This window comes from Propithecus coquereli, unplaced genomic scaffold, assembly GCF_000956105.1.
Source record: "Propithecus coquereli isolate 6110/MARCELLA unplaced genomic scaffold, Pcoq_1.0 Scaffold53, whole genome shotgun sequence".
In the NCBI taxonomy this organism is placed as follows: domain Eukaryota; kingdom Metazoa; phylum Chordata; class Mammalia; order Primates; family Indriidae; genus Propithecus; species Propithecus coquereli.
In genome coordinates, this window is record NW_012151174.1 from 1,514,670 (window position 1) to 1,525,403 (window position 10,734).

General features: G+C 53.3%; 1 protein-coding gene across 3 annotated transcripts in view; it reads right to left on the reverse strand.

Annotated features, from left to right (window-relative positions):
• Window positions 1–10,734, reverse strand: part of SAMD4B (sterile alpha motif domain containing 4B) — a 38,222-nt gene that overhangs the window by 2,897 nt on the left and 24,591 nt on the right. For all 3 annotated transcript variants that reach the window (XM_012657105.1, XM_012657104.1, XM_012657106.1), the window contains 8 exons: window positions 6,133–6,372; window positions 5,470–5,579; window positions 5,228–5,314; window positions 4,173–4,512; window positions 3,329–3,414; window positions 2,766–2,884; window positions 1,990–2,188; window positions 1,678–1,801 (listed from right to left, as the gene is read on the reverse strand). In XM_012657105.1, the coding sequence (XP_012512559.1) occupies window positions 1,678–1,801; window positions 1,990–2,188; window positions 2,766–2,884; window positions 3,329–3,414; window positions 4,173–4,512; window positions 5,228–5,314; window positions 5,470–5,579; window positions 6,133–6,372 (1,305 nt within the window). The remainder of the gene's footprint in view (window positions 1–1,677; window positions 1,802–1,989; window positions 2,189–2,765; window positions 2,885–3,328; window positions 3,415–4,172; window positions 4,513–5,227; window positions 5,315–5,469; window positions 5,580–6,132; window positions 6,373–10,734) is intronic.

Sequence of the window (10,734 nt, forward strand, 5' to 3'; positions counted from 1 at the left end):
CACGGTCTGGGCATCTGCCCTGGACACTGGGCAGCCCCATGCTCCCTGATTGATGACCTGCTCTGTACTTGGTGAAAAAGCTAAATTAAGACCCTTCCCGTCCCTGCTTGGACTTGCTCCTCCGGGCAAGATGCGATCCAGGCAAGCCGGGCAAGTGGGGCAAAGTAGGGTAGGAGCCGTAGGGCTTGTCCTCAGACCACTTCAGAAAAGGGCTCCTGTTCTGGCATCCGGGAACCACACACCTCCCTGGGCAGACCGGATCCTACCCCACACTGCTTTAAACCTTGGCTCCCCACTGCCATCGGGAGAAAGCCTGAGCTTTTAACCTGGGCTGGGAAGACCCAGCTCCCATCTTCAGCCTCACCTCTCATCACCGTCCCATCCGAACCCCGAGCTCATGCTGTATTGGGCCACCTAGTTGTCTCTCCTTAAAATGTTTTTTTAAACTCGGGCAAGACCTCTCTCAGATTGGTGACTGATAAGATGAAAATAGTATTAGTGCCCTCACATGTGCAGCTGGGAGGATTCCGACAGTGGAGAAAAGCTGTCTGACAGAGCCTGGCACACAGCATACCAGTAAGAAGAATGGTTCTTATTTTTTGCTCCTATAGTTCATCCATCAGCTCGTTTAACATCATTTACAGATGCTTACCCCGTGCCAAGCGCTGTGCTAGGAGGAACACCACAGAGGGGTTCCCCTGGCTTCAACGGTCCATATAATCTCATAAATTAAGACCCCCTACCGATCTGGCAGTTTGTAACACACAGTTTAGGATCCCCTGCGAATCTAAGATCTCTCCAGAGCCAGCCTATTCCAGACCAGCCTCATCTTCTCTGCAGCCCTGGTGCCCTGCAGTGGGCTCAGCACAGGGCGAAGGAGTTAACCCCTTACCTGTTGAGCAAGGCAGGGACCCACAGCTGGCACATCTCTAATTTCCCTTTTGCCCACTTGGCCCTACTGCTGATCTCCCATCTCCAGGCTGGTCTGTGAGCAGAGGTCAAAGGGCCCTCACCTCAGACACCCCTTCATATGGAACTTCATCTACGAAGCTAAGTCCACTGGTTCCTGTGTGGTCAACCAGCCTGAGAATGCTGGTAAGCTGATGGGCAGGACTCCCATCCACAGAAACCTTACATGTTGACCAACCCATCCCCGCAAACCCTTCTAAGCTGAATATTTAATGATCTTATAAAGAGATGGTGACAAGCCAGGTGTGGTGGCACACACCTACCGTCCCAGCTACTCAGGAGGCTGAGGCGGGAGGAGCCCTTGAGCCCAGAAGTTTGAGGCTGCAGCGAAGCTATGATCACACCACTGCAAGCCAGCCTGGGGGACAGAGTGAGACCCTGTCTCTAAAAAAATAATAAAAATAAAAAAAGATGGTGACAGAGACCAACACAGACACTATGATATGACGTAGGGAGGGAAACATATGGAGATGAGGGTGGGGATAAGAGGTGAGAGAAGTTTTGGGGGTGGAGTGGGGCAGGACCTGGGAGATAAAATCGAGGAGGGAAAAAACCTCCCCTGATAGGGGGAGATAGGTACAGAGCGGTGGAAGAATGGGGAGAGATGCCCGCATAGTCACGAAGGGAGAGTGGATATGAGACCCAGGAGAAGAGAAAAGCCAGCTGAGGGTGTTGCTAAGGCAGAGTCCCAAGGGTGGGGCACCTCACCTGGAGGGAACATGAGAATGGCCTGGGGCGACGAGTGGACCGGGAGCGAGTGGGTGCGCTGCACAGAGCTGCGGCTCTGGCTGGGCATGCTGTTGCTGCCCCCAGGGTTGGCAAACCACAGGTTCTGTACGGGGCAAGGGAAGAGAGAAAGTAGGGGATGAGTGGGGAAGAGGCCCAGACCCAGGAGTGGTAGAGCTGGCAAAGGCCCCTCAACCTCCAAGTGGGGCCCAGACACAGTGATATACACACACACCCCAGGCACTGCCACCCCAACTCCAGGAGCAGCGGGGCCTCTGCTTCCGGCCAGCTCACCTGTCGGCCCTGGCCCCCAAGGCTGGGGCTGGTTAGGGCATGTCGAGGGGAGACGCCCGCAATGCCTGAGGGGCTCAGAAGGCCCATCCTGCCCGGTGGGAGGGCCCGGGGAGGCATTGGGAACTGCCGCTGGGTCCGCCGGGCCACCCCCATCCCCACAGAGCCAGCTATGGGGAGCGAGTTTGAGCCGAACGCCCAGCTGTGAGAGAGCAGAGGGAAGGGTGTTAGCGTAGGTGGATGGGGCCCATCTGTCCGCCTCTTCCTCACCTTCTCCCACAGCCCCAAGGGGCAGGACAGAACACCAGCCTGCCCTGAGCAAGCATTTCCTGACCAGATCCCTGCATCGCACATTCTGTCTCCTCCTGCCCCAAGGGTACCCCCAGGATGGAGACGGGAGCACACAAAGGTTTCCTCACTGTCCACTCAGAGCAGTTCTCCACACCTCAGTGGTCAGGGGAAGTATTTCTGTTATTTGTTTGGTGTAAAAAGTGACTTCTGAGCCCTCTGCATACAGGTGAAGAGCAGAAGGTACAGGCAAGGCGCCTGCTCTCGGGACATGTGCTGTTTTTCGCCAGCTCAGCATCCTATTCTAGTGGTAAGAACACCCTGATTTTTTTCTGGGAAAGTCTCCACTGGGCGACCTGGATAAGGTCACCCAGTGCCTGCGTGAGTACAACTGGATCCCCAGCCCAGAACGCAATCACCCCTCTAAGCACTGATCTGCCAACCAGCAAGCCCAGGGAGGGCAGGTCCCTGTGCCCTGGCCATCCGCCTACCCTTTCTGCTGCCGGTAGTTCTGCATCTCTAGTGCGGCTTTGCGCGGGAACGTGCGGAGGAGCTTCAGCACTTGCTGTTTCCAGGACAGCAGCCGTTTCTTCTGCGTCTCCGTGAAAGCCTAGAATTGGGGGGTGGAAGGGGGGGAGGGTGAAGCAAGGGGGGTTGTACTTCTTTCAGACCTCCCTTCCAGACTTTCATTCTTTCAAATATCAATCGCTCACGTGCTCTGTGCCAAGCAATCGCTGTACAGAGATGACAGTGCTCGTGGGTGGAGCTAACGGTGTGGCTGGGGGAAGACACGCGTGCAGTGGTAACTATGAAAAGCTATCCCTATGAGGCAGAAGACCAGGAGGCGCAAGAAACCTGAGCAGGTATGAGGGGTTGCTGAAGGCATCCCTGAGGTACAAATGTTTGAACTGAGAGCTGAACCCGACACTGATGAGATGAAAGGCTGGAAGGGCGGTGGGTGTTAGGTCAGGCAGGTGGAGCCAGGCAAGGAATGTTGGTCCCAAGAGCGATGGGGCAGCTTTTCCCTTCCTGGGAGCCCTAGAGAAGGCCTCACCTCATGAGTCAGGCACTTTTCGATGAGCTGGAGGTAACTGGTGATGTTCTCCTCGTCCGGTCGGGACACCAGCAGCTGGGTGCACACTGGGGGATATGGCAAAGGGCAGGAGGTTAGCCCCAGCATGCCCTTGTCCATGCTCCAGCTCCCCAGCCCCCGCTGGCTGGTAGAGAAGGAGGGAAAGGAGATTCAGGCTGGATGAGTGCCAACTAAATGCTAGGCAAGGCACCTACCACAGTGCCCAGCACAAGGCAGATGTGGAGTCAATAATACCTTTCTCATTTTAATCCTTGCAACAATCTTTTCAATGTAGGCAGTTTTAGCTTAAGGAACTTAAGGCTCAGAGAAGTTGAGTTACTTGTCCTAGGTCACACAGCTAAAAAGATCTGGATCCATTAGATCTAGAGTCTCTCGTGAAAAAGAAAAAAGAAAAAAAAAAAGAGAGAAAAGATCTGGATCCAAGTGTGAAGTCTGCCATGTCGTGCTACCTTAGGAAAGGCTGAACCCATCATGAGCGTCACCATCCCCATCCCCTGGAGTCTGATCCCCTCTCAGAGAGACTGATGGATTCCTCTTATCCATTCACGCTTTACCGCGTGCAGTTTCCTCTGACACACTGTATCATCTTCTGCTAAGGGTAAGCGCTGTCATCCACCATCAGCCCAGGCATGCTCGAGGGCAGGGGACTTGTCACCTTCTGTCTCAGTTATTCTCTGCAATGCTCCAGGTTCCAGCAGGCTTTCAAAAGCCCTGCTCCCCGCGTCTAAGTTGGATTCAATCCCTGAAGCCTGGGCTCACTTGGCTTTCTGCCTTAGTGTTTCCTGCCAGGCCCTGCTGGTCTCACCTTTGCCCATCACCCGTGTAAACTGGCTGGGGATGTCTCCGTCGGCGACGGGAGCTGGGGCAGGCTCACTGCCATCGGTGGGAGCTGGAGCTGGTGGAGGGGGGTAGTTCTCCGCAGCTGGAGGGTCCTTGGTCTCGGTGCCCTTGTCTGTGTCGGGGTGGGCTAGGGGAGGTTCAGCACCTGGCAGCGGTGGCTCCCCTCGGCTCCCATCCTTGGCAGTAGGGGTGGCAGCAGCGGCAGCCACAGTGGCCTGGAGGACACTGTAGGCTTTGATGGGAGTGATGATGATCTGCTGCAGCTCCTGCAGAGCATTACGCAGGTTCCCGCCTTCCAGCACGTCCTGGGTGGGGAGGACAGGGGCCGGGGTCACAGGCAGACCCCCACAGCTAGGCACAGAGGATATCTACCCAAGGGGGGAGGAGTCAGACAGGGCTTGGAGAAGACGGGGAGGGACCTGGGTTCCAGCACACAGAGAAGGCAGGCAAAGGCATCACGAACCCGCACATATACGGGTACACATTTGTGCACACACATTTCCCTTTCCCCTTCAAGGTGAAGTCCCCCAGAACTCAGGAAGATGTGGTCTGATGTTGGGGCCTCAGGGATGCACCAAGATGGAATCAGAGATTCAGACCAAGACACTGAGGGGGCAAGCGGCAGAGAAAGGGAAAAAGGAATGCAAATCAGGGCAGATCTAGAAGGAGAGCGAGTGGATGAGAAACAATAGAAGGGAAAGAGAGATCACTCAGAGACACTCTGCTCTACCAGAAAGATCAAGTCAGAAATGGAGAAGCAAAGGGGAGAGAATGTGCAGAGTGAAAAGACGGAGAGAGATCCAGAATCACAAACCAGGACGGGATGGGGGTGGGGAGCCTCTTAGCCACCAGGAAGTGAGCCCCTGATGCTAGTCTGACACGGTCTCTGGAGTGTGGCTCCCTAGGGCGGGGGCGCTGGCGGTCAGACGTGAGGAGTGGGGAGACCGACTCAGAGCCTTCGGTCTACTGGTGCCCCTGGGCGGCTGGCTGGCTTTGGAGATGCCGATACCAGGTCCTCACCTTCTCTAGGGACTTGAGGACGCTCTGCCTTTCACGAAGTTTCTGGATGCTCAGGGCTATCTTGTGGCGCGCACCTTTGGTGACATTCTGTGATAAGGACAGAAGGGGACAGGAAGCTGGAAATGGGAGGTACTTGGGGGTACCCTAACAGAAACTGAGGAGACAGAGGAGGCTTGGGCTGCAAGAGCAGTGCCAGAATGTTGCTGCCCCCAACACGTCCCCGATGGCTCCCTCGGCTTCACCTGAGACTCTAGGTGCTGCTCGGTCAGTGTCATCATCTCCTCGTAGCTCATCTGTGAGAAGAGGGCCGCGTACTTGTGCAAGCGGAGGCTCTTGAGCCACGAGGGCACATCTGTGGAAAAGGAGGGAGGGTGAAAGGTCCCGAGTTTGGCCCTGGTGATGAGGGCAAAGGGAGGGTGGTGGAGAGGGGCCAGGTGTAAACCACAGGCAGTCTTCAAAGTTGCAGAAAATTGGGAAGGGGCTGGAGGAAGCCAGGGGTCCATAAGCTACTTCTCAGCCCAGCCAGACCCCTTCAGGTAGTCTTCCCTGGGCAGGACATCCGCCCCTTCTGAGCTGCTAGGCGGGATGTGCACTAGGATGACCTCACTGATTTCTCCAAGCCTTCCTGGAACTTCTGTCCCGTCAGTTACCTGTGTCCTAGCTTCTTTGACAGACTGGGGTATGCGAGGACAGGGGATCCTCTCCGATCAGGCCAGCGGCCGTTGAGGGTGGACCTGGAGTCTCTCTGCTCTGCCTCGAGCCCTAAGGGCAGGGACTACCCACTCCCCTCAGACCTGTCTCCTCCTCAGGGGGATAGGCAAGTGGCAGCTATGAGCTCCTTTCTGGCCTCTAAGCTATGCGGAAGCCCCTGGAGAAGGGTCCTGGTGCTGCCCTCCCCACGGTACCTTTCATGCCGCTGCCGTCCTCCTGGAAAGTGTTCCGGCTGGAGCCCGGCTCCTCCGTCTGCTCGCTGCCAGAGGAGGCCACGCTGCTCTGGGGTGAGAGGGGTGCGTGGTCGGGCGTGGTGAAAGCAGCCCGTGCCCCAAGCTCCTCTGGACTCGGCCACTCACCAGGGGCCTGGGGGCTCGTAGGGATGAGTGACATGGAGCGCTTCAGCGGGCTAGGGTGGATTTGGCAGGGGAGACCTGGCCAGAGTGGGAGAGAAGCAAAAGGTCAGGCTTGGGGATCTGACCACAGGGTATCATGGCGCCCAGTCAGTGCCATGACGCCCATAATCTTCCAAAGGGAAGGGACTCTGGGGCCCAAGGGGAACTGCCTACCAGATACTGCTCATTCCCTCACCCCCAACACCCAACCCATCAGCAAGCTGTCGTCCACTTCCCTGAACTTCTCCACTTCCTCTGCCAGCACGCTGGTCCAAGCCATCAATGTCCTCAGTGGGGGTTACCGTCACAGCCTCCTCACAGGTTTCTTGCCTTCACTCTTGCCTCCTACATCCCCTCACAACAGCCATACTACACTGATCCTTCTACAAATGCAAATCTGACAAAGTTAGTCCCCTGCTTAAACCCCTGTGGCTTCCTTTCATGCTGAGAACAAAATTCCAACTCTTCCACATGCCTAAAAGGCCACGCAGGACCTGGCCCCTGCTCCTCTCTGACCTCTCATCTCCCACAACCCACGACCTGGTTCATGCCTCTCTAGCCTTCACCTCCCAAACCCCCATTCGTTCCTGAAATACTCAAGCTTGCTCCAGCCTCAGGACTCTGGTACTTGCTGCTTTTTCTTTTCTTTTGGAGACAGAGTCTTGCTCTGTCACCCTGGGTAGAGTACAGTGGCGTCATCATAGCTCACTGCAACCTTAGACTCCTGAGCTCAAGCGATCCTTCCACCTTGGCCACCCAAGAGTGCTAGGATTACAGGTGTGAGCCGCCGCGCCCGGCCTTGCTCTTCTTCTTATCCTCCTGATCTTAGCAGTTGGCTCCCTCGAGTCTCATCTCAATGGTCACCTCCTCTGAGGACTACCCTAAACCCTCAATCTGAAGTCGCTGTCCCCAGTCCCCATCCCAGTTATGCCATCACATTACTCTGTTTTATCTTTCTTACGGCACCTGTCACAACCTGAAATTATCTTATCAAGTTATCTGTTTACTTGCTTATTAACTGTATCCTCTGCTACACAGAAGATCTGTGACAGCAGGGACCTGTCCTGTCTTAAACATCCTTAGCAATTACAGTGCTGTCCGGCCTGGAGGAGTTGTTTCATTGGTATTTGTAAATGAATGAAGTACATGAACTGCTTCCTCAGCATCCTTGTCACTGGGCCTCGCCACCTCCTGTTTATTTCTGTAATGACCTCGAACTGGCCACCCACGAGGCCTGGTAGCTCAGGGTGAACCCAGGCCCTCTTGCACAGGACGTTTTGCGCCCTGTGTCCATCCCATTTCTCAAGTAGGCAGAGGGATCGAACTTGATTTTTAACCACTCCCAGGACAAGGCAGGTTCTCGTGAGCTCCCAGACCTTTATCCACACTTTTCCCTCTGCCTCGCCCACTCTCCCACCCTTCTCCACCAGCCCCTTCTGCCTTCGTGCCTCACTGAAGCACCCCCTCTGCTGCTGCCTCAAGCCCTGCACTTGCTGCCATCCTCACCAGCTGCCTCTCGCACTGGGCCGTGGGCCTGCGGAGCATGGCGACCCTGCCTGGTCATCTCTGCATCCAGGATCAGGCACAGGGCACGACACATAGGAGTCTTCCAATAAAGTTCCATAAACGACAAAAGAGCGCTTAGAGGGCCTTTTCAGCAGGGAGTGTCCAGAAGTGCCCTAAGTCAGCCGTACCCTGGGTAGGTGAGAACATCAAGGCCCAGGGAGCGGAGGTCCTTTGCCCTGGTTCCCACAGGGAGGTGAAAGGCTGAGACAGAGCCCAGGCGTTGTTTCTGACGGAAAGGCTGGGGTTCTTGCCAGTGCTCCGCTGACACCCAGCCCAGGAAGGAGGGCCAGCCTGGTGCAGGCCCCAAAACACCTTCCCTCATCTGTGACAATAATGATGCTCCTGGCCAGGAAGTCACCTGCGGGAGAGGGAAATGCACTGGCCTATTAAGGCCAGCCTCTGCCTTAGCCTGGGACCTCTGGAGTCCCTACTCAGGGCTCCATCAGCCTCTGGACTCCCTCAGCCCTGGCTTTTGTCCCCACTCAGGACTTAGGAGGAAGACGGCACACTCCAGGTCCTGGGGGCTGGGGAATCCTAAATACAGGCCTTTTTGTCTGTTTTGGTGCCTCTGGCTTCCCCCTTCCTCCGTTCTCAGCCAAGAAAGGGGCAGGCAAGGCTGAGAGGGCAGGAAATTACCCTGATTGGAACGATCATGCAGTTCCTAAGGAGCCTTGCCTGGCCCCGCATTGGGGTGGAGGCTAGCCACAGCATGAGAATTATAAAAACAAGAATGCTGGCCAGAGATCCAGGGCCTCACACTCTCCAAGAAACCCTGGTCTGTCCTTGGCATCACCCCAAACCCACCCTGCCCCGTCACAGACCAATCCTTGCTCCCCACTCAAAACTATTTTAATGGTTTCCTGTTTCCTACAACTGCCTGAATTCCAAAAGCTTCGTCGTGCCCTTCAAGGACCCCAGAATGTGGCCCCTACACACTGGGGTCTGAGTCAAGACAGATCTGAATTTAAATCCTGGCTCTGTCACCTGTTAACTGTGTGATCCTAAGCAGTCTACTTCATTTGCCCTTCTGCCGCCATTTCCACATGAAGTCCTTAGCATAGGGATGGTACGTGGTAAATACAAGTCTCTGCCACGGCTATTACTCATTTAAATCTTTCTATTACTCATTCAAATCCATCCTGGCCAGATCTGTCTGCATACTGTCCTAATTTGCCACCCCACTGCCTTTAATTCATTCTGTGCCTTCTACTTGGAATGCCCAATTCTTCTCTATCTTTTGGTCCAAACCCCTACCCGACATTGTTCAAGCTTGGTCTTTTAATAGCTGCTGGGGTCCTCATCATGGGGGGCACAGAAAGTGTGGGGAGACAGAAAATTATGGGCACCCTACATGGGTGATGAGGTCTGAGCACCTCCAGGACGGTCATTTTGAGGTGGAGATACCACAGTGTAATAGTTAAAAGTATGAACTCTGGAGCCAGACTGCCTGGACTCAAATTCTGGCTACACTACCTTGGGCGGGTGACTTTTCTGAGATTTAGGCCAATGAGTTTATATATATAAAGTTCTCAGAATAGCTACTAGCAAAGACTAAGTGCCCAATATTTTTAGCTAGAGTAACCATTATGAAAATATCCTTCCATCCGGGAACTGTGATGCCCCAAGACTAGAAAACAAGGTCCAAGACCCTCAGGTTGCTAGAGTTCCCTGAAAATGCCCTCCTCTCCTTGGATCTTCCTAGGTTCTCAGCAGCACTGGGAGGGAGGCGGATGGACCAGGACATCCATATTAACTCGGGAAAAAATTGGCTCGGGAGTAACTGATGTGCACCAGGTAACACACAGCCGGGCACCAGAGACCCAGGGCTCCCCGTATCCAGTGGCACACATGACATTTTACTGCGACACTCTCCTGTCCTGCTTTAACCAGTGCTTGCTGAAGGGGGCTGACCCCCTCTCTCACCAGATAAAAAAAAAAAAATCAACTCAAGATAGATTAAAGACTTGAATGTAAGACCTGAAACTATAAAAATACTAGAAGAAAACCTAGAGGAAACTTCTGGACGTTGGTCTAGGCAAAGAATTCATGACTAAGGCCTCAAAAGCACAGGCAACAAAAACAGACAAATGGGACTTAATTAAACGAAGCTTCTGCACAGCAAAAGAATAAACAGAGAGAACAGACAACCCGCAAAATAGGAGAAAATATTTGTACGCTATACATATGACATGGGGATTAAGATCCAGAATTTACAAGGAACTGAAAGAACTGAATGAAAAACCCTCAAATAACCCCATTAAAAAATGGGCTAAGGGGATGAATAGACAGCTCACAAAAGAAGACAAACAAATGGCCAACAAACATATGAAAAAATATTCAACATCTGTAATCATCAGAGAAATATAAATTAAGACCACAATGTAATACCATCTTACCCCAATCAGAATGGCTGTTATGAAAAAGACAAAAAATAACAGATCTTGGCAAGGATGTGGAGAAAAGGGAACTCCTATATACTGTTGGTGGAAATGTAAATTAGTGCAACCTCTATGGAAAATAGTATGGAGATTTCTCGAAGAACTAGAGATAGAACTACCATATGATCCGGCAACCTCGCTACTAGGCATCTACCCAAAGGGAACGAAATCGATATATAAAAAAGATAACCTGCACTTGTGTGCTTATCCCAGCACTATTCACGATAGCAAAGATAAGGAATCAACCTAAATGTCTCCATCAACAGAGCACTAGATAAAGAAAATGTGGTATATATACACAATGGAATACTATTCAGCCATAAAAAGCATGAAATCATGTTTTTTGCAGCTAATGGACGGAACTAGAGGCCACTATCTTTTTTTTTTTTTTGAGACA